At 35.3% G+C, this 27,067-nt stretch overlaps 1 protein-coding gene across 2 annotated transcripts in view; it reads left to right on the top strand.

Annotated features, from left to right (window-relative positions):
* Positions 1-27,067, top strand: part of TBC1D32 (TBC1 domain family member 32) — an 88,917-nt gene that overhangs the window by 29,615 nt on the left and 32,235 nt on the right. For both annotated transcript variants that reach the window (XM_075046849.1, XM_075046848.1), the window contains exons 19-26: positions 293-431; positions 1,136-1,223; positions 2,758-2,876; positions 3,501-3,617; positions 7,140-7,228; positions 19,927-20,049; positions 21,295-21,403; positions 22,261-22,354. In XM_075046849.1, coding sequence (XP_074902950.1) covers positions 293-431; positions 1,136-1,223; positions 2,758-2,876; positions 3,501-3,617; positions 7,140-7,228; positions 19,927-20,049; positions 21,295-21,403; positions 22,261-22,354 — 878 coding nt within the window. The remainder of the gene's footprint in view (positions 1-292; positions 432-1,135; positions 1,224-2,757; positions 2,877-3,500; positions 3,618-7,139; positions 7,229-19,926; positions 20,050-21,294; positions 21,404-22,260; positions 22,355-27,067) is intronic.

Raw genomic sequence — 27,067 nt, 5'->3', positions numbered from 1 at the left:
GTTTAAGGATGGCATAGGTCTTTTGGGTTCCCCATTATATCATCTTTCTGTTCTGTGTTCCTATCTAACCCTAGTTTTGCCAGAGTGAGTTTGAATGTTTGTACAAAATACAGTCATATACATATTATGACATATATATATAACTTTCCCAAATATTTTTTTAACTAACATAGAGTAAACATATAAAGAGTCCAGTGAATGAAGTTGTGTTGTTTTTCAAAGTCAGAAATTGTAGTTTTTCTCCATGCTTTTTTACATATCTTTTTTAATTGTTATTTTGCTACTTTTGCAGTTTGTTATGGGAAGAGACTTTGTTAGATGCCTTGCTGAATTTTTCTGTCACACCCAAAGGACTATTTCTGCTTCATAGTACAGGTGCTATGAATGACTGTGTGAACTTTATGTTCAGCAGTTTATCAAAAAAACTCCAGGTAAGCATTACAGAGTCCGTACAGTTTTTCTTTCTTTTAATGATTATAATAAAATAGAGAGATAATAATAAGAAAATAAATTCAGAAACCATTTTTTTTCACTTAATTTTTGCAAAAATGAATGTAAAATGTAGCTTATCATCTTTGATATTGGTGCCACACTGATTTAAGTTTGTTGGATGTTACTCATCTTCAGAATGTCAGGCATATATTTAGTTTTTCTGACTTTTTACTATAAAGTTTGAAATGCTAGGAAAAATATTTTTTTTTCTTCTAAGTGCCAGTTTTTGTAGTCCATGTTGGTAGGTGGTATTGAAATCTAGATATGCTAGACAATACTTGACATGTAACCAAAAATTGTGTAATGTGCATTTTAGGAGAAAAAACATAATGTTACAGACATCCTACTGAATGTGTGCAAAACCCATTATAATACTAACGTTTTTATTCTTCGGTGATGTTGCATGTCTCAACCATAGTATTTTGCATTTAGATTTTGATAAGATACTCAGTAAAGATGTTTGGTTTGGAATTTGACCCTGGTAAGTCTTTAGAGGATAATATCTACAAACTGTTCAAGACTAACCATACAGTGCATTAAATTCTGTAAACAAGTGTAGGAAAGATTAATATTTAAGAGATCATTCGATAGTTTCATGCCCTCCAAATAACTAACACTGTGCTTTTATGTTTATTACTAACAGACAAATGAATATGAAGAGTTTGGTAATAGAGTGATTGTTACACAAATGGCAACAACACCAACAGGTGCAGTAGCTCTACAGAGTTCAGGTAAATTGAAGAATAATATTATGAATAGTTACATGCTATAGTCTTGCATATTAGAAAAAGACTGTGAGAAAGCTGTTAAAAAAGATCAACTGAGTGGAATAATTGCACAGTATTAGCAAAGACTGCTTAAATGTCTGTTGATTTCTTCTTCATGTAAATTTATTGTTTCCAACTTTTAACATTCACTTATCTTGATGCAGGATTTTGTTTTGGGGTGGCTTTTTTTTTCCCCTTGAATTATGCAAAATCTTTACTTCATTGGATTGGATTTCCAGAAATTTCCTGTATGTGCATGAAGACATTTATATCTGTTAAAAACAAAACAAAACAAAAGTTGCTAACAATTTGCAAGTGCTTCTTATTCATCTACAGATCAGAATAACTGTTGATTTATGTAATTTGTATGTACTTTTCTGTGGTTACTGACTGCTCAAAGAGTGAGAAACTTCAAAGGTCTGAATGTCGTTGGCACTTTTATACGACAGTGAGATGGAATTGAGATTGTCTGAATGGACAATTCTTCTCATGTGTCAACCCATACCACAAAGTCCCTTCGGATTCATTCTCAGATAACTCAACTGTTGCCATACCACCGAGCAGTTTAGGTAGTTGTTATGTTAAAACTAGAATGTTACCAATAAAGTAAAGCTACTGTCTTAAGTTGCTAAGGAACTCCATGAGGTACAAAAGTTGCAAATATTCTAAGTATCTAGGAGTGGCTGGTGTGTAATTAAAATGACTTAACTGTGAAAGACTGTCAGAAAGGCAGGCAAATTCTGCCAGTCAAGGAAACTGATTGTTGGTTGCTTATTATTTATGCCTCTGGGATCTTTCAGAAAGCAGGGAGAAGATCTGCTTGAGGAGTAACTCATCTGTCCTGTCTAAGGTTCTCAGCCAAGTTGCTTCTTATGGCCCTTGGCGTCAAAGACAAATGGTAGACCAAAAATAATCAGCATTGGTCTTCAACCCTGAGAGGAGGTTGTGTAGTGTACATAAAGTTTGTATTAAGGCTATAATTTACATTTGGAGATTTCAGAGTTAAATGGCTATCCTTCCTGTTCTATTTTAATATTTAACATTTTAATTTCAGCTAGTAGTACTTCTCTTAAAAAGATTTTTTTGAGTCCTTAACTTTTCATTGTGGTGTCTTTTCATTTATTAATGAGTTATAGTAAATCTGTATTTTTAAAACCACAGAGCCAATACCAGCTAAGCCTTGATCTGTAGCAGTTAACTTCTTAAAGATGGTCAGCAGCTCCTTTACATGGAAGATATATAAATATCATCCTACTCTAGTATAATAGTCTTTGCAAACTCTTGCTGTATATTTTAGATTGAATATAAAGGTAGTTTGACTAAAGGATTAAGAATAGCAGGGAGAGTAACCCTCAGGCAGTCTGGTGAAACTTTAGTCCACAGTGTAGAGAATTTTGAGAATCTGAGTTAGAATTGTGGTGTAAAATGTTTTTTAATATCAAAATGTTTTTTTGGGTATTCTTGCAATTCTCACAATTAAAACAAAAAATTGTTTTAGGCTTTATAAAGGCACTTGTAACTGAATTGTGGACTCTTTTGGAGTGTGGAAAAGATGATTTGAGGATAACCCAACCCAAATCTACTCCAGTTGACCCTATTGACCAAAACTGTCAGAAGGTGAGAAATTACTTAATCTTCTGTATTGGCATGGGAAAAAGTGCTGTATTTCAGATACGGTGATACATACCTTTCTGTAAATTTTTATTGCAACTATACCTGCTTCTTGGCATGTGGGGCAAAATTAGTATAATAAACTAGTCAAATGATGACTGATTGAAAGGATTCTTGTGTTGCATGGCAGGTCACAATGCCAAGGATCCATTAAAGTCAATATAAAATAATAAATAACAGTCATGACAAAAGTGAAAGTCTTAAAATACTGGCCATCAGTATTCATGTCTCTGATTACTGTAGTAAGATGAGGGAGAGTGGCGTGTTTTAGAGTGTGCTGTGTCTCTAGATTTTAGAATTATGTGGTAATGAAAATATTGTAATTTTCAAAATTGCTTTTACAATTTGATAGATAATACATATTTCACAGATGCTGCTGCTGCTCTTTTAGATTATATAGACACCTGCCAGGGTTTGCAGTTCTATTTTGGGCAGCTCTATTTATGTCAAGTTCAGCCTACAAAGGATAGGAACAAACTTAAAGTAAATGGCAAATATTTTTTAATGTTTACTTGGTTATACTTAACTGATTAACATTCCCTTTTGTCCCCCCTTTTTTTCTTTCTCTAGTCTTTTCTGTCTCTGATAAACTTGCTTACTTACCCTGCAGTTTTTGAGCTCCTGAGTAAAAAAGATATACCAAACAAACCAATATATTCACTTCGTGAAGTACCTACAGATATTATTGTAAGTATAGTTTTTGTTTTGAAAGAAAAATAAGTACTTCTGTGAAGATATTTTTTCCTGAGAAAATGTTACTGTAATAATAGAATAAGTTTTTTCTTACTGAAAGATTTTGAAATTTTCTGCATTTTGTATTATATACAGCATGAGGGCAGTATATGCACATATCACTTCATGTTAACCTAAATTTTCATTTTGAAGTCCTAAAGATAAAATTTGATGCCTAATTTAAGGATCATCTTTCCTGGCTTGTGTTAGGATTGTGTTTTTTCCATGGAAAGAAAAGTGACATACATAAACACCTCTTTATGTGCATGCAGTTACATACTGGAAAATGCTGGAAAATATCCATACTTGTATTTTATATAATATTGCTCCATCACACTGTCTGTGGATTTAAACAAAAAATTAAAAAAAAAAAAGAGAAAATTGAAAAACCTCAGGCTTTCTTAATAGCACAGATGACTCGCAGAAAAAATCACTAATTGGAAAGTTACTAATTAAGACATATTTCAGTCCTAAGAAAAATAGTATCACCATTCCTGTATTTAGTAGTATTTTGTATTAGTTCATCCATCTGCAATCCATTAGGTTTTTTTCTCATCTATAAAGCATAGGCAAATTTAATCAGTGACCTTGAGTGGCAGTTAAAATCAGTTTGTTTTTTCTAACGAGCTAGTACTTTGAATTGCTGTTGTGCTAAAGTGTCTGTTTAGCACAAGCTCTGGATTGGTGATAGTGTAAGTTGTGTAGACAGAGTACATCATAATAGTGTATGTTATGTTTGGAAGGGATTTTTGTAGTTCTCTTTTGTAATACTGTTTTGATGATTTCAGGAGGAAATGGGTTAATAAATTTCACTTTTCGAGTCCACTCAATGTTGGTCTGTCCACCGATAGATAGTTCTGTTCAGTCATCAAGTTTTCTGAGGCACTGGGAGCAGGTGAGGTAGATGTATGTTGAAGGTGATACATATATGAGAGCTTTCAGATTGGAGTAGATCTTAAGTAATGATTTTTGTGACTTTTGAACGCCTATGTTGTTTTTGCTGTTGAGGCACTTCAGCGTTTTGATAGAATTCTGTAGGTTTCCAGAAATAGCAATACTGGTACAATTGTTCAAAGTTCCCTGAACAGCTACAGATGTTTTGGATGGGGTTTGTCTCACTTAACTACTGTGCAACTGTGGGTTTTTTAAGCCTAAGCTAGACATCCAAGATTATGTACTTAACAGAACGGAAACAGTTCATCTGATGTTAATTTAACATATAATGGCTAAGTCTAAGTACTCGGAAAACTTCTGAGGTTAAGCACACATATAGATTTGTTATAACCACGTTTTTGGGCAGTGATTGCAGAAAGCTAAAGGTAAAAGATTTGACCAGATGTAACTATGGTTAGAAAGCAAAGTAAAAGCAATTTCAGTGCCACTAGAAGATTTGGTTAGAAGACCCAATTGCTTTGTGTGCTTTTTTTTTTCCTATATTTCTGAATCATGTCACATTGCCACAGAATCTGACTTGTAATATTTATGCTGAACTATATTTGATAATGTACAGAACTTAATCATCTTTGTATGCCCTTTAATTCTTAAACACACAGGATTTAAACATTTTTTTCCTCCTTTGTATTTTTGGCTAACTAGTTGCGTGATTGACTGAACAGATTATAATTTGGGCTTCTACTACTTTTAACTGTTGACTAATCAGGTTTTCAGGTTTTTGTTTTGTGTCCTTAGGAAAATTTTTCTTAATACATGCCAGATTTTTTTTTTTTTTTTACTCTGTTTGCCATATAAAAATATTTTAGAAAGTGGAGCAGATGAATCAGGGTCCTTCTGCCTGCCTCCACTCTTCCTTTGAGAGGTTCTACAGTACACATATGCAAGGGATGCAAGGTAATCTAGCTTGGAAGGTACCCTCCAGATCTGTAGCTTTGAAAGACATGTTAAAGCAGGTGAAATTCTTCTTTTTTTTTTTTTATTTTTTCCCCTCCAGTGATTATGGAGAATCTTATATTTAGATGGTGTATCTTAGGTATTCAAAGTAGATGACATCCTACCTGTAATATTTAAGCTATGCTCTGTAGTTGAGCAGTGCAGGTCTATCTGCACGTTTTTCCGATCAAACCTTGTGTTGCACCTAGTTCATTATCTTCCTTCCTAATTTCCCAAATCAGAGCTTGGTCTGCTTTCTCAATAGTCCTCTCTCTGTGCCTGCTCTTTCTACTCTTTTGCATGCTCCAAGCTTTGATGTATAGATGAGAGAATAAGGTTGTTGCTGGAGAAATATCCCTTGGCATTTAACTCTTTGTACATGTAAATATCTAAAAAGCCTTAAACCTCAAACAAATCAATTCCTTGCATAACCGATTTTATGAACAGCGTTGAGGTTTGAGTTGAATTGTTTTATTGTGAATTTTATTGTGAACATACTATGTGGAAAAAGTACATTCTTCACAGCTGTCTCCCCTACTGCCCAAAAAAATGTAACAGGGAAAACATGGTTTCACTGTATTTTAAATAAGAATGCATTTTATGAAGACAGTTTACTTTTGACAAGTTCTAGATTTTTTTTTCTACTACTAGGAGTTTTATTTGTGTTGTTTACTTTTCTGTCTGTTGAAAACCAGATTTTTGGTTGATTCATGAAAGTATGAATCCTAACTTTTCTCTCATATCATATTGAAATGACTCATTGATCTAACCAGTTGAATAATAACTCCCTCTGCTGTCTCTGAAACTATACTTCTTAAACATGGAGAAAATAAAAGTTTGGATTTAATCCAGATTAAATAAAGCCCATAAGGACTTTGTAGTTTGTTTCTTCTGACCATAGCACAGCAATCTGTCTCAGATGATAACATCAGTGAATGTTTTTATGCATTTCTTAGTCTTTTAATGAAATTATTTCTTCAGAAGCAGTTTGGATATGCAGTGAACCAGAGGGAAAGATAATTAGGTTGGATTTGTGGAAGAAGTGGGAAGCAGCCACAGCTCATTGTCTATTACATGAGATGCTGTAAGATGAAAGATGTAAGCCTCAACATCCAAGCCAAGCCTTGCTACACTGAGAATAAATGGCCTTGTTTTGAAGCATGTAGTACTAACCAGTGTTAGAAAGGGTAATACACTAAAGGGTTTGCTGTTCATTTCATTAAAATAGATGTATACACATTTCAAACATATAAAGAACCAGTTTAACGTTTTTGTTGTGGTTTAATACTAAATAAGAAGTAGGATACTTGACATGCTAGGTTCTTTTTGTATGTTTAGTGATGGTTTGTTTTTTGGTTTTTTTTTTTTTTTTTTTCCATCTTGTCCTATGTCCCCCCCCCCTCCGACCTTCTGTATGGTTTCTTTTTGCTACTGACTTTTATGGTGGAAAGCACCTCTTCTTACAGAAATAATTTCAATGTGTGTTTTAGTAATAGGTTTGATTTTATAGTAAACATTCCAATGAAATCATTATGTGCATAAAATATAAAATCATACATGAGTTTTTTTACATTTGTCTTCCTTTGGCAGGATATCATTGACAGGCTTATAATTTTGAATTCAGATGCTAAAATTCATTCCTTATTCAGTTATGAACAATCACATATCTTTGGTCTCAGGTAAGATGCTTGTTTTTTATTCTCTGGTCACATTAACTAAATAGGATGTAACATGCTTGAATGTGTTGCTTCTGATAAGATAACATTGTTTGGTTTTTGTTATGCATGAAGGTGAAATTCCCCCCTTTATTTAAACATAAGAAGATTAAATGAAAAATGGCCTACAGAATGAGAATAGTGATGAACTAATCTTATTACCTGTAAGTGGATATATTGTAATCTGATAAGCAGTAATAGAAATTGCATGTTATTATTTTGCCTAGTTGATTGAAAAGTACATGTGGTACATCCATTGTAGTGCATAAACCAAAAATTGTACCAAAATAGCAAAATAAACAAAGTAATTTTTTACCATGTTTATATCAGAGTTTGGTTTATCTAGTCTCCCTGTAGGTAAAATTATTTTTTAATGTGTTAGTTTAATTATCACCAATTCTACCAAAACTTATTTTGCAAAGGAGAGTACCATTTGATCCCAAATATTTCTAGAACCTGATGGAACACTTACAATATGCTCATACCATCATGCTCATGTTTTGTAATATTAAGTGCTTTATAATATTTTAACACAGAAGTTAGTCTCTGTATTTTTTCTGTTTTCCAAAGTTAAGTATATAAATCCTTGAATTCACATTTCTGTTATTGACATATTTTGTGCAATTGAAATAAAAGATCTTGCTGGATTGTACTTCATAGTATGGAAAATTTTGATAACCTTGCTTAGGCAAGATATAACCCAATTGATTAAGTACTGCAATGTTAGCTTTCTGCGCGGTATTTGTAGTTTGATATCATGGTAAAATTATTTCATACTATGTGTGAATAACCATAAGATACAGTATAATTTGCTGATAAGGCTGAGCGTGGAGGAGATGAACAGTGACAGAATTTGGAGTTGGGAGATACATGATTTTGTTGTATAAATCAGAAGTTGTAAATGCTGCTTTGGAGGAAAACACTAGTTGGATAGGAATGAGAAGTCCTAAGATGAAATTTGAAAAATAAGGTATTATTCTTCATTTAGGTTATACTGACTCCTTAAAAAGCTTGACAGAAGTCCCACTGATTTAATTAAGTATAAGGGAAAGTGAGATGTTTTACAGTTTAAAATAATAATTTACTTTTAGATTGTGTTCTACCTTTATAAGGTAAAAAAACAGGTTTCTCCTACAATGACATTAGGAACCCTTGTAAGGTATAGGCAAAAATGAGTTATTTAATCTGACTGTGTAAGTGGTTGACTCCCATGCTGTAAGACAGAGACTGGTACACAAATACATGGATCGCGTTGGAAGTTGTGTTGAATGCTTACAATATTTTTAACAAGGCCTATACCCTGTGAAGCAACAGAACTACCCCTAAGTACACATATGAGAAATATAAAAAGCTCATCTGTTTTCATGTAAAAGAAGCTACGTTGTTACACAGATAAGATGAGCTTTATTGTTCACTGTGGTAATCGCGTTTTCTGCTGGACAATGAAAGTCAAAAACCAAGTGAAAATCCAATCAAACTGCCAGATTTCAAGAAAACATTAAGTAGTATTTTCAGTGTGGAAACCTACTCATAAAAGTGGTAGATATTGTAATAATTAAGTAGTAATCAGGTAAAGGAAAAATTTTTAAAACTTTCAAATATCATTTTCAGTAGAGGCTTTGTGTTCTGCAGGGACTTTTGGAATCTTGGTGATACCTAGGACCTCATATTTAACTTCATTTTTAACAGATTCAGTCGTCTTTTTTGTTTGTTTGTGTGGGCTTTTTTTTGTTGTTTTTTTGAACAGGTTGTTCAAAACCCCTGTTCCCTTCCCCCCCTCCTTTCTTTGCCTTTCCTGTAAAAGAAAGGTAGATACAGCTTGAGGGATTTTAACGTGGGCCTGTGTATACCACAGATAATGTAAGAGTATGTTTTCTTATTGATTAAATTCCTTTTCATGAGCATGTGGGGCTTGCAGTACAAATGTTTTTTGGAAATAATGGAGAATTGGCACATGTAAGCCTTTTATTAGGACTAATTCAACTGCCTGCACAAAGAGAATTTTTATTCTTACATAGTTATTCAAAGTTGCCTATTAAAATGATGCCAGAATTCTGGATGATTCTGGAATTTGTCATGCCTACTGTATTGTTTATAGGATCGACTTGCAAGAAACCCTGGGCTATATTATCTGAATATGGGAGGTATACAATTCATTTAAAATACCTTTTGAAACCAAGTTCCATGAGCTTTTCTGTGAGTGCTGCTGACTACAGACATCTGTGTTCTGTAAAGTGAACCTTGCCTTGTGTAGTTGATTTGCTTCTTGACCAAATTCCATCAAGAATACCAAATTCAGCAGCAGTTAGATCAAATAATATCAGATGCTTAACAGATGTGAAAATTCAGCAAGTAAATTAGAAAGAGCAAAAGATCTACATTTCTCTTTGCTGCTATGTAGAAATAAAATATTAAATGTTTATGATAACTGCAACACTGAAAATCAAACAGTTTTGTGACCTAATGATTTTGGTGAAATATTTGTCTAGAAACATTTCTTTCCGCTAGACCGAATACCAATAGCACAGCCAGACCGACATTCTTTTAATCATTCACAGATCTACACAGCCATATACTTTGTTATTTGTACATGTGGCTCACCCAAAGCTGAGTGCTGAACTTCAGATCTGTTGTAACTTATAGGTTATACTCTGAGGTCCTGTAACCTGCTTTTATTCTTCAAAAGAGTTACAGATTTGCTTACTTGAATGTTAAGCAACTTCTGCAATTTAGATGTACATTTTTCTTCACGTGTATACTGTGCTTCAGTGACTGAAATTTATTTTGGCTACTAGCTGTGTAACTACGTATAGAATACCTAGGTATTTCCACAGTCTGTTTAATCCAAAACCCATAGGTGTATCTATTTATGTTTTTAATGTTAACATTGCATTTTCTGGTGGATGATTGTCTTAATTTTGAATAAGTATGAATTCTGAATTATTATTTTGAAGGACAGTCCTGCAGAGACTTTGCTGTCAACTTTCCTTTTCAAGCTTGCCCGCTCTGAAAAGTGGTGTTTATGCAGTAGAAATCAAAGGAAAATGTAAGGAAGCTAGATATGGTTTTACATAGCCGATATTTCTCAGTCTATAAAGAATGGTCCCTAGAGTGCATTCATACAGACTAGGTCCTCTGTGATCAAGGTAAAATACTCAGTTCCACGGCAAGCTGTAGCTTAGTGCAAACGTATTTTTTTGTAATTCTTAACTTGGAAGTATCTTGGCCTAGGATTCTTTAGTAGTTTCACAGACACTGATCTGGCATTCCTTTAATTGCAGCTGTTGCATGCTTTGAAGACAAGATTTATTCACATGAAGGTCCTTTTAAACTAATTAAAAAAAAATTACTATTACTATTAATTATTAAAGAGAAACTTTAGGCAAGAAGTTGGAGATAAGAATAGAAAAGTGAAAGTATATAGACAGTTCCTAATTTGTGTATAGAAAGATTTTCAAAGTGTCAGTTCAACTTTCAACTTCAAAGCAGATTTGCACCTATTTAGAATCAGGAAGTCTCTCCATCAGCCAATATTGGTTGATAAAAGAACACTGAAGGCTGACTCAGCCACTCTTTTGTGCAGACTGAAAATCTGGATGCACAGGAACTAATGCAAAAATTCTCAATAGTCTTTCTGTTTTAGAAGATTCTGAACTTAAATTGACATCAGAGCACAAATCCTAGAGAAAGGAAATTCACAGCAGTAATTAAAGTAATAAATTTTTAACATACTAAACAGAGAATTTTCTTAATTTAATGGTCAGCTTTATTTCTCTGATACAACTGTACCTGTTGATCTTAAAAGTTACTGGATGTGAGAAAGAACAATTCTCATAAAGGAGTGACACTAGAGATCTTAATGACCTCCCTTTCAAGGCCAAGCTCTTTGAATCTCTGTAACTTGTATTAACAAAGGAATTAAGTAAACAGCAGTAACATACTTTTTCTTTCAGACTGATGAATTATATGGTATCACAACTTATCTAGTATTTCAGTATGGTGAATACATCCATGAATTGTGAGCTTTTACAGCCTGCCAAGAAAATATATGCATAATATATATTTTCAAAGTCTCTGCCTAAAGCATTATTCACGCATTTACATATTGCTGTTCTCTCTATTCAGAAACTGACTTTTCTGTGAATATTAGTGACACTGTGTTTGTTAGCTGGATTAAAATGTAGCAAAGTACCAAATATTTACCCTCAGTAACCAACCACCTGTCCCTAAAAAGTATCAATACTCCAAAAAAAATTTCAAAGATACTCCATTAGTATTGGCTTGCATAAAAAACAGGAGAAACAGCGTTACTGGGAATAGGCATAGACTGTGGGCAGTGGGAGGGCATCAGAGTTGGTCTACAGGCAACTTTGAAAAAATTCCAGTCGTTTAACAGAGTATTTTATAACATATACTGTCCTGGAATTTATGTATTTATTTATTTATTTTAAATGGATATATACTTATATGGTAGTAATAGGCATCCAAACAGCTTAAAAAGTAAAAAAAACCCCATTTTTTCTTTGGTTATCTTATACATATGCCACTACAGAGTTTTTGGTGTGGTTTTTCTTTTTTGTTTTTGTTTTTTTTTTATTATGAGGTCCAAAGATCTTTTGTATGTACATACATACATCCCCCTCTACTCTGCTCTGGTGAGACCCCACCTGCAGTACTGCGTTCAGCTCTGGGGCCCCCAGCATTAGAAGGACACGGACCTGCTTGAGTGGGTCCAGAGGAGGGCCATGAAGATGATCAGAGGGCTGGAGCACCTCTTCTACAAAGACAAGCTGAGAGAGTTGGGGTTGTTCAGCCTGGAGAAGAGAAGGCTCTGGGGAGACCTTAGAGCAGCCTGCCAGTACCTAAAGGGGGCTGACAAGAAAGCTGGAGAGGGACTTGTTACAAGGGCGTGTAGTGATAGGACAAGGGATAATGACTTTAAAGGCACACAAATGGCTTTGAAAGAGGGTAGATTCGGATTAGGTGTAAGGAAGAAGTTCTTCCCTGTGAGGGTGGTGAGGCACTGGGACAGGTTGCCCAGAGAGGTTGTGGCTGCCCCATCCCTGGCAGTGTTCAAGGCCAGGTTGGATGGGGCTTTGGGCAACCTGGTCTAGTGGAAGGTGTCCCTGCCCATGGCCGGGGGGTTGGAACTAGGTGATCTTTAAGGTGCTTTCCAACCCAAACCATTCTATGATTCTGTGATTTTACATTCTGAATTGGAAAAATCTTTGTTAGTCCCACACTTGTTCACTGAAACGCCTCACGCTAATGGGAATCAAGCAACAAGGACAGCGCTCTGTTCGAGAGTTTGACTTTCTGCAGGAAAATACCTGGAGAACACTGAGAGTAAATCCTTTTCCTTTAGATATGCAAATTGGGACTGTTCAATTTTAAAGACACAGTGTGCTTGCTTAGCATTAGAGATATCTGAAGAGAACCTATTTTGTAGAATCGTATTTTGAACTGCAATCAAAAATAGCTTTATTTTAGGCCTGTGTAAGATAAGGCTGGAAAATAGTATTTATTACAGTGCTCTGTGAATTGTCTAAATGCATTTATGTTTCTCTGAAATTATAGAAAATTGTAAATATTAGTCTAAGTTGCATGTTCATCAATATCAGCCCCTGGACTGTAGAGCTACAGAGCCTCCTGCAGATAGAAAAAGAATATGGGCTTGTTATTTTCAGATTTAGATAACAAATATTTTTACATTGTTAAGTGACTTTTTTTTTTGTCATATAAAATATCATGGTGAATATGTTTTTTCTTATAATACTCATTTGCTTGCTTGCTGAATGGGTGCAGATGATAAAAATGCATTCTATCTATTTCTGTTGGCCTACAAAACTAGTAAGACAAAGATTTAGGAAAAAGAATTTAAATGGCTTATTCTATACTGACATCAAAATCAATCAGTGTCTTGAAATTTGCCTCAAAGCAGTATGTATTAGTCAAAATTTTGTCTAGTGCACTCCTGTGAAATCCAGGTGAATGAATTAAATCCTACAGGAGCTGGGAGATGAAGCAGCATGCGATAGACAAGAGAGAACTTTATGGGTTTAGGAAATAGAGGTAACAAACACCCCTGCGTTCTTTTCCATTGTGTTTTCATCTGCATTGTAAACACGCCCTCTTATATATAATTGTCTTTTAATAATGAGGTAGCTTCAGCATATGAAATAATTTGTTCCCTTAATTGTACTTACATTATGTCTATCATTAATTAAGAGAATGTGTGATTTGCAACACAATGGAAGGAGCATTAATTATTGTATTTTCTAAAGGTAGAAGATACGAATCCTGATCATTCTTTTTCCTCAGGTCAACATGCTGTTTAGATTTGTCCCCTCTTTCTCTTTATTAAAAAGCATTATGAGTAGCAGAAGCTTTTTGAAAATGTTTGTATATAATTCTTTAAAATCTCATTCATTATAAGTTGAAGCAAGACTTTATTTATATTTAACACTGGTTTTAAACAAATTCAGTTTCCCCTTTAGAAAACATGGTGCTTTTTTTTTTTTTTTTTTTTTTACTATTTTCATGTTTTCTTTTCCATCTTCCTTGCAGAGGCAGAAATAAGGCTGTACCTCTTGCTTTTCACATACCTTTATCTTAAATATATTGTCATGGCCCATGAAAACTAATGTCACTGACGAATCTTTTTGATCACTAACATTTGAACGACTGGCTGGTACGTTTGCAACAAGATTTATGGTGCTATTGACTGGATATGTACTGACGAAATCCTTCTCATGCCACGTCCTGTGGCATTCAACACCCTTATGTCTTTGTGAATGGAAGAAAGCCATGTTCATAGAGTTCCTCCTCTCGAAGGGAGGGAGGAGTATGGTGAGAGAGGGGAGGAATTGAGCCTAGCAGTATTTCTTTCTTTCTCCGAATCCGCCAGATTTGAATTATCTTATGTTAGAAGCATGAAAGACTATGTAGTCCTCCAGTTATTTTCTACCAAACCTTTTTCAATTAAATAAGGAGACTTGATTGAGTTAATTAATGACACATTTTCTATTCTTTTAAGTGTGTTTTGTGTTTAGTAAGTGACATACAGTTCTTTGGAAATGAACCTCTTCCTTGCAAGTGTGCATGCTGGATGTGTGTGAGGAAAAGACTTCTGCAGTAGTGATTGCTGGAGAGTGCATGTGTCCTGTAAATCTTTGACCCCTGTTTAATAATTGGAAGGTAAAAGAGGACAGAGTCTACATTAGTAGTGATGGGGATTTGCAACAGGATTATGTTGGCATGCTTCCACATCATATAGTTATACAGTTAGTTCAGTTTTTTCTTAGTTTATATGTTAATAGAAGTTTTTGAGGCTTATTAATTTAAAATAATTTATAATTAATAAAATAGCAACAGCAGGTTCTGTGATAGGATTATTACACTTATTTGTTGATTATTTTTTTTCTTCTTTACTTCACTGAGGGAAATTAAAATGCTTCATTTCCTGCAATTTAAAATCTGCTTCATTTCTGAGTCCTCTAGGCTGGCAAGTGATGCTCATGAAAAGCATTTTTGTTTAGCTAGGGAAACTCTTTTACCATTAGCAATCACATTACATGTGATTTGTAAGTACATTGGGTAGCTAAAGTGCTGTAGGTGCTCTTTTGAAAATCTTTTTATGTAGAGAACATCGTAAGGAACATATCAGTCCCTGAGTTTTCTTATTGGGAGAAACATGACTGCCCTGAGGTAGTAGGTTCCAGTGCCCCAGGCATCAGAGGTGTACTTGGGGTATTGATAAATACTCTGTATCCATAAGATCTCATATTTTTCAAAGCCACTATGAGCATTGCCTTCAGTGGGACAATTAAAAGCCTTGATTCTTTAGCAAGACTACACGCAGAGGCATGTTCTCTCTGTTGATTACTAATACCCTTTGTTCAGTCTGCAAAGGCAGCATGTAAAGCTTTGCATGGCTGAAACTTCCAAGTGCCCTTTGTGTTGTAATGCTGACCAGGTAGCTTTTGGCTTTTTTTTTTTTTTTTTGGGGGGGGGGGGTGTTTGTTTGTTTGTTTTTCCCTAGCTATTTGCCTTTGTCTACTGGTCTGGCACACATGATAGTAATTGCCACTTGCTGTTTGGATCAGTGTTCTCATTGGAGCTCAGGCCGCTACTCAAAGCATAATAAAGAATAAATCAAATTGGTAACAGAGGCTCTGATGTTAAATGTTTTGAGACTGGCCCCCATGTTGATGACACTGGAATTATTTAATGAAAATTTTGCTTTGGGTTTCTCTGTTTTTATACATATGCATTTAGCAACAAGGAGATCCTGCTACTGTAAAGAGGTTCCAGTCTTTGTTTGTTTCCACTTATGTTTTTAATATTAATTCCTGGGAGAAAAAGAAAGACCTTACCTTGTCCCATAGCTGAGCTCTCTACAAATGTCATGCTGTATGTTTTGCACTGGCCTGAATCCGCCATGCTTGTATGTATAGAAGGCAGTAACTGCAAGGCAGAAGAAAACCTTTTACTAAAGACCTGTTTAGTCCTCCATTTCAGGGTCACATCACTGCAACACCTTATAGACAGCATAGACGCAAGCAGTTCAGGTTTCGTTAGCCATTGCACACTGCCTGGACACATATATTACTGAGGTTGCAGTATAGTTTACTTTGGATCTGCCAGTTCCATTCTTCCCTATGGTGGATGGACTGCGGCTTATAGCATGAAATTTTCTCTTTTGCTGAGACTATGTACTGCTGGGATGGAGTTAATTTTCTTCATAGCAGCCCAGGTGGTGCTGTATTTTGGATGTGTGACTAAAACAGTATTGATAATACACCTGTATTTAGGCTGACACTGCAAGCACTGCTCAGCAGCAGGGCTCTCCTCTTTGTTTGTTTGTTTTTTTTCCTCTACCCCACTGCCCAGCAAGCAGACCAGGGGTGTGCAAGAGGCTGGGGGTGAATGCAGCTGGGACAGCTGACCTGAATTGACCAAAGGGATGTTCCATACTGCATAACATCGCATTCAGCAATAAAAACTGGGGGGGAGGGGGCGGTGGTCTTGCAGGTCGCCATTGCTCAGAGACTGGCTGGGCACTGGTCTGCTTGGGGGAAGTGAGCGAGCAACTGGGTGGGTGCTTAGTTGCTGGCTGGTGTCAACCCACCACAGACTACTACAGCTGCTGTATCGAAGAACAGTATCTTGCATCTGTCACTGATGCAAGCATTTGCAGGCATCCCTGAAGTGAGGACAGAGATTGGCTTTGGAAAGAATGTTAAGTTATGAAAGTAAGGAAGAATAGTCTATGGGAACTACAGAAGACTAGAATTGGCTTTACCATAATAAAGGTGGTGTTTGAGAGAGGTGTGATTTGGAGTTGGGGGCAGGGAGGGCAAGACAACGGAGAAAATGGGAGTACAGGGAACACCATATTATTTTGTGTTCTTAAAAGGAACTTGTAGAAAAAAATATTGAAAACAATGATAATAAGATATCCTCATAATAAGTGTTTTTAGCAACTCAGAGAAATTCATAGGTGGCTTAGTTATTTTCATTTTTTCAATATTTCATATTTCAAATATATTATTTGTATTATGAAAAAATTTAGAGAGGCAACATAAAAATTAACAAGCGGGTTTTTTTTAGCAGCTAGAATTATTTACTAGCTGTTTTATATCCCATGAAGGACCTTCTGTTCTGCCATAATTGAAAAAGTCATTATGATTCTACCTACCAAGACTAAGGAGGTAGTCAGTTTACATAGGTACACAAGTACTAGTTAGCATGCCTTCTTTCAGACTAGAGTTTTCTGCAGTGAAATATTAGTTGTGAAATTATAGTTGAAGTGGGAGAATCTAGGGAGCACCCTCCAAGAAAGACAGGGATGACATCGGACAGGAAATGCAGAATTCAAACAAAATTACTTATTACTACCATATTTCCACAACTATGATATGTATTTTGATTTTTCTGAATTTGTTTAAACTTACTGTTCTATAAAAACTGCCTTCAGCTAACCTTTTATTTTACATGTATTGCAGTTTGTTCCTGGGAATATGGTATATCTTAGTAGTAGTTTTCACTGAATTATAGAGTTGGGGTTGAAAGGGAGATTGAAGATAGTGTATTTCAACTGCTCTGCTCAAAGTGGGTTCTACTAGACAGCATTACTCAGGGCTGTGTCCATTCTGGTTTAGAACATCTACAAGGCCGGCGATGCTGCAACATCTCTGGGCAACTTGTTGCACTTTCACCACCGTCACAGTATGTTAAAATGGAATTTCCAGTGTTTCAATTCATGCCCATTGCCTCTTGTCCTTTCACTGGGTGTCACTGAGAAGAGTCTGGCTCTGTCTCCAAACCCTCCTGGCTGGTATTGTACACATTGACGAGATTGCCCCTGAGCCTTCTTTTCTCCAGGCTGAGGAGTCCCAGCTCTCTCAGCCTCTTTCCCTATGTCAGATGGCCCAAGCCCTTCATCATCTTCATGGCCTTTTGCTGGACCTGCTCCAGTGCATCCATGTCATGCTTTTACTGGGGAGCCCAGAACTGGACCCAGCACTCTGGGGATGACCCCACCAGTACTGATAAGAGGGCAAGGGCCACCTCTCTCTTCCTTCCACAGCCCAGGATGCTGTTGGCCTTCAAGGGCACTTTGCTGTCTCATGTTCAACCTATTGTTCACCAGGACCCCCATGTCCTTGTCTGAAAAAGCTGCTTTAACTGGTCAGTCCCCAGCCTGTACTGTTGCATGGGGTTATTACTTCCAAGGTACAAGACCTTAGGTCAAAGCATATATGCTTTGATTTTCTTGTGTTACGTCTGTCGACGTTTTATGCCTTTTCATAAGCATGCACTCCTTAGGATACTGAGCTGGACAGTCTGATCCAATTCTTATTTTCCCAGTGCAATTAAAAACAAACAAAAAAGGAAAAACTCCACAGCCATATTCAAGCATGCTCACAAATATACACACCAGAAAATGTCTTTTTTTTTTTTTTTTTTTTTTTTTTTTTTTTTAGTTTCAAACTTTAGTCTATACATTTATGACTTTGGAAGGTAAAGCAATGGAGTATTACCTTTAACCAAATATCTGTACTTCAGTGACAGTATTTTTAAATGGATTTTTCCATGTAGATGAAAATTTCACTTGAATGCCCCCACAGAGTCTGCTTATGTTGGATCCCGTATATTTTGTCATTTCTCCTGCCACTATCCCTTCCACCTAATTTTATTTGCTCATGGTTTGTTTTATTTTTTGCTCTGCCTCGTGTACCAGAGGAGACATTATAAGCATTCTCAGCTATCAGTCTTCTCCCAAGTGGTTTTTAACTGCTGGAAACAGGTTCTTTGCCATTTAAAGTCATCGTACTTAACAGAAGAAATGGTCCATCTTCATAATGGTTTCAGTGCTCTTTCTGTGGATTTTTCTTCTATATAATCATAAAAAAAATTATAGTTGAACTGTCATTTCTTCTTCTGTGATTAAGAAAAGTACTGAGAACAAATCAATGTCAGGAAACAGTTAATGCAAAATAAATAAAACTTGAAAAGGACTGAAACTGAACAGATCAAGTTATATTAAAAAAGCAACAGAAAAAAAAAAAGACATATTATCACCTTGACTATTTAATCCTTGGCCACAATTCTGTGAATTGGTGTTATATTATCCAGAGAATGGCTTGCAAATTTTTGCTGTTGTCAGTAGAAGTGTATTGGGAATTACATGGAAAAAAATAAACATTGACTAATAGACTGCAAACTTCAAACAATATGTCTTCTCTAGTTCCTATCAAGTCTTACGTGAATGCAAAATATAATGGTGATCAGACTTAATTTATATTGTGTTTTATGACTGTGATAGAAAATAAAAATAGCAACAAGAATGTTTAGTCATATTATTTTCCATGAACAGGAAGCCTTCAATGACATTACTCTGTTGCTGTGTTCGAGTGAATAGGTTATTTAAAAAAATAAAAAAGAAAAGATTTGGATTGCCCTACATCAGAGTTACATGAAATATATTGGAGTACTTTTATTGTTAATTTGCCCTGTAGTTATAAAAGAAAATTGTATGTAATGTGCTGTAATGCGCTTTTGTGATTATTAATTTCATTTACCATTGTTTTGTGTTTCTCTCAAATAAAAAAATACAGCATGTTTTGTTATATGTTAAATCTTTTATTGCTTTTGAACTGTGTTAAATTTGATTATATGGAAGTGCTCTAAAAGCCTGTTTTCTAAAGGAAAGATGCATTTTTGTCTCCCTCCCTTTCCCCTTGCTTTGGACAACCTGATTCTGAGTTGCCTTACCAGCCTATTATTGTATAATTTCTTCACATTGTCGTATTAAGTTAGCGTCACTTTTGTTATTCTGTGATATGAACTCAAAAGCAGACTGCACTGGCCAGTGAATATTTTCTCTGCCTGTTCAGTGCACATGAAAAATCTGTTGGGAACTATTCCCTGTTTGCTCAAGGCTGTGCCACATGAGTGGCTAAAAAGGATATAAAGGAGTGTTCCTGACCCAGTTCTGTCTGGGTATTTTTCAGACACTTTAAGTTTTTGGGGTTTTGTTTGTTTTTTTTTTTTCTTCTTCTCCATTTTGAGATCTCATAAACATGTTCACCTTTGTCTTACTCTGCATTGCTGGATTCCTGACTGATGTACTATCATGTCAATGTGTCCTTCTGCAGGTTGTTAAACGTGCTATGCTGTGAGCTCAATACCCTTTTACTCTTGGAGTCTCAGTATAAAGTGTCACAAGTTTTACTAACTGCTCAGGAGGAAAATGTCACAGAAACTTCGGAAGGACGAGGGTAAGAAGTGACTGATGTAAATGTTATTTTAACTATCAAACTTTTCTCCTGAGAACAAACACATGCATACCTTAGTGGCTTTAAACATACAAATACTCTCACTGAAGTTGGCTTCTAATGTGCATAAGTTTACTTACATGCAGGTTTGTCATCAATCTTAAATTATGTAAAGAGACAGCGCTTGTTCTTTTTCCCACATCCACCTCAAAAGTGTAAGAAATAAAAAAGGAAATATTTTTCTCATTTTTATTTCTATTAATCTCAAGTTGTTTCTTAAAAAAAAAAAAGTGCAAAATTTGTGGATGTAAATATGCCTTTTAATTTTTATTTTATATTATTCTTTTACCTATATAATATATAATTAGAGTATTATTTTAATGTTCATGCAGTAAAGGCATCATCAGTACTTTGGTTTTGGGTTTATTTAATTAATTTATAACTTAGTCAACACTCCAACTTCTGTGACTTTCCATTGCTGACTTCTAAATAAAATTGCACAATGCATCCTTTCAAAAAGAAAAGTGTATTTTGGGGACAGAAGTGGACAGTCATTTAGTCACAGACACTTTGTCCTTTCTTTCAGCATGCTGAATTTTAAGAACTTTCCTCTTACTGTTTGCTGTATGGCACCAGTACAGAGTTTAAATCAAACAGTATGGGTGAAATCTCAGCAGATACAGATGATTGTTGTTTACCTTTTAAGGATGAAACCTACTATTTCCTTACTAAGGAAAAAGTTGTAAGAAACTTGGTATATGAAATCAGATTTTTGTTCCTTTTAAGAAATTTTGTACCTTGGGCTACACAGTGAATTCAGACAGCAAGTTGACTGTGTGCTAAGTTATGAATAACTCTATTTGAGACAGCAGAAATTTGGTGGTAGGCCAAATAAGGAGCAAATCGTGATGGTCCATTAACTGTCTCTGCCCTAATTACTGAGCACGTGGGCATAACAAAGCTTGCGAAGTTTTCTACTCCTTTGTGTCCAGTAATTGCTCAGATGTTTCCAATCAGCAGTAGGTAGGGAGGTACAAAGTTAGGATAAGGCTTGGAGACATCTCAAAATACTTCATGTTTCTGTTTATTTCTTTATGCCTATGTGTTTTCCAGGTTGTGTTTTAACTCCAGTATGTCTCTCAAGGTATTCGTGCTCGTTAAAGTTTTCTGAATTGAACAGTTGGTAAATTAAAGTGGTTCTGATTTTTGGAGGTTTTTGGGTTTTGTTTGTTTGGTTTTTTTCCCCAGAGATTTTATAATTGATGGTCTATCAGTGGAGAGAAACCATGTTCTTGTAAGGATAAATCTGATTGGAGGACCACAGGAAAGGATTTTGCCTTTGAGAGTACTAAATAAGGTTAGAATCTAGAGTTCAACAGTTTCTCTTTCCATAACTTCTGCCTTCATTAATTGAACATTTTTGCTGATAATTCAGCATGTAGAAAATTATTTAACATTAAGAAATACCGGTCCACCTTTAGCTTTATAAAGGACTAAAATTTTTAAGAAGTGGTACACTGAAAAAATAGATTGTTCCCACTATCTGGGGATTGGCATGTGTCTAGGACATACCGTATTCAGATGAAATGTTTATATCACTCCATTTTAATGTTACTTTTCCTACTACAGAAGTGAATGCAATTTGTCTTCTTTTTTACTTTTATATTTCTGTGGGTTTTTTATTAGCTTTCCATTTTTTGTGTCTTCCTTTTATTTGGTATTTTTTTCTGTGCTTGGGCTTTCATCTGCAGTATCTAATACCTGGAGCTTTCATCGATCTTCTAACAATACAGTGTTTGTTAAGCAGCTCCTTTAAATGTTCTGCTTCTCACTAGCTGTCAGTCTCATAAAGATGAAATGCAAATTAATGTCAGCACAGCAAAGACAGCTAGATCAATGTATAAAGTTGGAAATAGAATTTGGGGGGGGGGTGTTTGTTTTTATAAAAACTGCAATTTCCTTTTTGGTTGAAAAAATAACTGTAAAATCAAAACTGTCAGTGGCATATACTGGAAAAAAATCTGGCTCAAATGCTTTTTGGATTTTGTATCCTTCAACTGTTTTTTTTAGTTATGGAATGTCTCATTGCAAATTGTACTATCAAGCATAATTTTGGTGCATAGGCAATAATTCTGGGAACTTTACCTGTGTGTTAATCGAGCAAGTGCTATTAATTCTTCTCCTAAACTAATTTTTTTCTGTTCCTGTTTCTAGGGCAGTGATCCATATCCTTGGCCAATGTTTTCATCGTTCCCTTTGCCAAAGTGCTATCTTGCAGAAATTCCTAGGAAAGCTGAATTCAGACAAGGTACATACAAAGCATGCAAGCAGTGCAGATGTCAAACAAGCATCTCTGTTGATTTTTAAATTTTTTTTTCCCTTCCTCCCTGTCCCCCATCCCCCAGATTATAATCTTCTAAGTATTTAAGGATTTTTTATTGTTGGCTGCATTTGTAGCTAAATAAGTTGGTTTGGTTTTGCTTGTCTGGCTTTGTGCAACTGTCAATCTGCAAAGCTCTGTTTAGTAATCTAATTCTTATGCAAACTTCAAGATTAACCTTTTGGCTCATCTCAGGTGGGTGACTCATGAGATACATTTATATCATCTCTCTAGTAACTGAAGCAAGACAGTATGGTTAAGCTACAAATTTTTTGTACACTATTTCCCTGATTCAGATCCCTCTGTTTACAAAGCTTGGTGGAGTGTGAAATAGACAGCGTTTAGGATAGTTGGTTTCCACATTGAACATCAATTTGGAATGTGGGCAGACTAAAGAATTCTTTGAAGAACTATCTAGGCAAAGCAGTTTAATTCATACAGAGAAACCGTTTTAAGGTTTTAATTTGAGTAGACAATGCAAAAGAATCTGATGAATGGTTCATAGTAAATAAATCATTGTTTCTATTTGTTCATGTTTACTGTATCCTTGAGATGTACTTACTAGAAATTATTTGTGAATTTTCTTAGCAGATAGAGATTTTCAAAAGTGATAGAAATTCTACATTAACTGTAGCATACAAAATAGTCTGTTTAAAAGATATCTAGGGGAAAAAAAAAAAAGTGATTCCCTTCTCTGACAAGAGGAAAGGTCATGTAGTTATAAAAGAAGGGAGTTTTCTGTATCTTAATTTTAGTAATACCATTCCAGGCTTCCTAAGGCAATTTTTGTAAGACAACAATCAAATTGGTATAAAGTGGATGCCCAGTTGTTTCAAATATGTATTCAAGGAAGCAGGTAGTATTGCTCTTAAATTGGAAAAGCATATTTTATTATATGCCACAGAATTTCTCTGTTCTCTTGTTCAGAGCAATTCTGTTGCTCATCATTAACCAGTGGGATAATGGAATAGAGATTGTAGTTGTCATTTTTGTGGATGACAACCAGCTAGGAAAGCCTGGGTAAAACTTTTTGGTAAACAGTGAGTTTGCTGAAATGCAGTTTCAAAGGTTTGCAAATGTTTGATGAAGTATTGAAATATTTTAATTTGAAATGGCATTTTTTATATTAACAGTAACTGAAGTAAAAGACTATATAACTGAAAAATGAACAGAACATTTAGTTTCATAGTCAAAACAAAATATTTTGTTTGCTGTTTGAAAAAAAAAAACCCACCACTTTCAATGTTTTGTTTTCCTTTTCAGTTGTCATTAAAAAAAAAAAAAGATTCTTCCACCAAACTGTGAATATCTGTTTTGTCACACTGCAGCTTTCAGGAAGTCTAAATTATTTTGAAAGAAAGTATCAGAATAAGTAGATCGAAAATGAAATTCATAAATTGCTATTTCCAGTGCTTGGAAAAAAAGAAATCAAGAGCATGAGTAGAAGATGGGGAATATCTGAACTGTATTCTTCAGCACTACAGTATGGCAGTGATAGAAGTGCTCTTTCAGAAAAGAGGTTAAAAATGTGATTACAAGGAAGATCTGTGAGTTACATTTATACAAGACAGAAGATGATATTTGTCAGCTGAAGGTGTTGAGTCCTTGGGTTGGAGTACTTCTAGCATGGACACTGCAGTCTAAAGAAAATAGATACATCTGAGGGATTCTAAAGCGCAGCTACAGATCGTGACTTTGAAACGCAATACGCAAGTATAGATTGAAATAATTGGAACTGGCTGATGCTGAAAAGACAGAGGTCATGCAAGTCTCTTAGTATGTTGAAAGCAGTTATAAGGAGGGCAGACTGATTGTTTTCTATGTCCCTGTGCAGAAAAAGGAATAGTTGGCTTACTTGGCAATAAAGGTTTGTTACAACTTAATTAAAAAAAATTCTAGTAGGCTACATCTGGAAGTCATGAAATCATCATTGGAGGTTTTAAGAACAACTTCTTTGACGTTGTGAATATTCAGAATTTATGTTGTGTGTTACTTACACAACTTGCCTGGAGGTTTTAAAAACAGTTCAGACAAATACTTGTTAAATTTTAATTCTGCTTCAGTGCAAGGAGACGGGACAGGGTTGACACAGTTGTCTTCTGAGTCGCAAGAGTTCTGCAACCACGCAAACACCTGTGCATCCTATGAGTGGGAATGCATGACTGCTTTGTTGTATCTGTCAGCAAGGGTCAAAGGCCAGCACAATGTTTCTGCGATTCCCTGAAGCTGTCTGTGTTCAGGTTTCGTGCTGCGGTGTTTCATTATGTAACTTGTGCGGTATCATTCCTGTCCTCTTTTTGGGGCGTTTATATTACATGAATAATTGAGACTACTGGATTCTTAGTACTGTTAAAGAACGTAGTTGCATTGGCTGAAAAGGCTGTAACTGTAGGTTTTATTCTGTCTGTCCTGATCTCTTACCTCCTCTCTTATTACCCAGGTGACATGGACACCTGAAGAGAAGCATACCTTTTCTTTCTCCTTTGAAAATTGGTCCTGTGACAGTCACGTAATCGTGATGTCAGCTGTAAAAACATAACTGGAGTTGATTATTTTTTTTGTTAAATATATCTGTAGAACAGATATTGGAGATGGCTGGGGGGGGGGGCGTAATTACAGGTGTGCACTCAGATACGATATTGCTGTCTCTGAACATGTTTCTCTTCTGACCCTCCCTTCAGATGGGATTGAAAGACAGATGCAGTAAGAGAACCTTTGTTTCCCAGGGATGTCTCTCAACTAATGGAAGTTGCCTTTCTGAGTGCAAACTGATGTTACTCACTGAATGTTTTGGAATTAGTGTGGCTGTTGCTTGCTGAAAAGTTTATGTACTACTGAGGTCAGGGAACAGGAAGCTTCATTTCCAGAGCCCTAGACCTCCTGTAGCCTGTGACTGCATCTAGTACAATGGAAGCCAGAGACAAAGCTTAAAGTAACACATGACGGGTGGTCACTGAAAAGGACTTATTCTCACTGAGTTTTCTATGGAGAAAACCCAAGAAATAGGTTTTTTTTCTTCCCTCTCTACATTCTGTTGAAGGACAGTGGTAAGCATGCATCACTGGCACCTTTTTGGTTGTTCAGTTTAGGGGGGAAAGAGAGGAGGTTACTAATTAGCTGTAAGAAAAAGAAGGGCAGTGCTAACTGCAGTCTGGAACATGTGTTTCCCAGCACCAAGGCTTGAAGGCTGCATCTTAGAGAACTTTTTTTGCTCACAGACACTGGCAACTGGATATTTTGCTTCACTAGATCAAAAATGAAGCTATCTTAATTTATGCTGGTAAAATTAGTAACTACATTGGAGTAGTGGAGTAATTCCTCCATTTCACAATGACACTTTGAATGGGTAGACTCACCCAAAATGTATATTGTATTTGAGGAAAATCTGTAGTGCTTCACTCTTTACAAATATCTGCCCTGTTTTTGCAGATGTTAGGCATTTGCCGGTATGGTATATGTGTCTGTAGAAAAGGTTATATGGAAAAATAAACTTGCCTCATTGTGTGTTAATATGCATTAATTATTTCAGCCAGTATTTAGAGTTGGAAAACTACTGGATAGCAGTATACTAATGGTTCACTTCTGCCAAAGATAATTTATAGTGAAGCTTCAAATGATTTATGCGGATCATTATTTACATGTGGAAATTAATTATGCCATTACCACCTGTTTACACTGCAGCAAGATACCCTGTTGCTTTTCTTTTGTCTTAATTGTTCAATTATTATTTCAGTAAGATAATTTAAGGAAGAAATATTAAGTGGTTTTCAAAGAGTGATACAGTCTTTTGTTATTCAGGATACAACTATTAAAAATAATGATTTTTTTACTTGTAATATTAGCTACACTGTAGGTTATTAAAAGTTAAACTTTTTAGAACCATATCAAACTGTAATATTCACTCTCGTATTTGCACAGATCTGTTTTCCTTTTCTTTTCCTAGCTCTGCAGTTACAACAGTTGATGATGAGTGTGACTGAAGAATAGTGTCCATAATTGTCCTGCAATGATGCATTCACTGCTTACCATTTCCAAATACATAGGCACCCCATCATTCATTAATCTTACTCTTTTCCTGGCTTGTACAGTCCAGAATTACTACCAAATATCTTAAGTGATAATGTTCTTAAAGACATTTGATTTTTTTGTCTCAGCCGCTATTCTCTGAGTTCTTTGCTTTATACTCTTAACTTGAATGGGAACATGCTGCCATGTTTCTGTTTGGGTTTTTTTTTGTTGTTTTTTTTTTTAATTGAATTTCTTTTCAGCCATGTTTTGTTTTTTGTTTTGTTTTTTTTTCTTTTATATCTGCCTAAAACTAGCAGTCTGTCTTTCTAAATTTTTTTTAAACTTTCTCTGCCAAAGAACCAGCTATATTAGCTTTCCTGTTATCCCTTAGAACTTCACATGAATGTTTTCATCACATGTACTTCTTTGACTTGTCCTCCTTTTTATATTTGGCTCAGGATTCATGTATAAGCCTGTTGTCTTCTACTCTTTAAGAAGTCCACTCAATTAATGAAAAATGAAAGAGAAGTAAGTGGACAGGTCTATCAGAAATGTACATGGGCTTTGCTAAAATATATATATCCTTACCTGGATTTGTTTTCATGTAGCAGTCAAATATAATATAGTCAGGTT

Source organism: Buteo buteo, chromosome 15, assembly GCF_964188355.1.
Source record: "Buteo buteo chromosome 15, bButBut1.hap1.1, whole genome shotgun sequence".
NCBI lineage: Eukaryota > Metazoa > Chordata > Aves > Accipitriformes > Accipitridae > Buteo > Buteo buteo.
The sequence above is the reverse complement of the archived record's forward strand: the minus strand, read 5'-3'. Positions and strand labels throughout refer to the sequence as shown.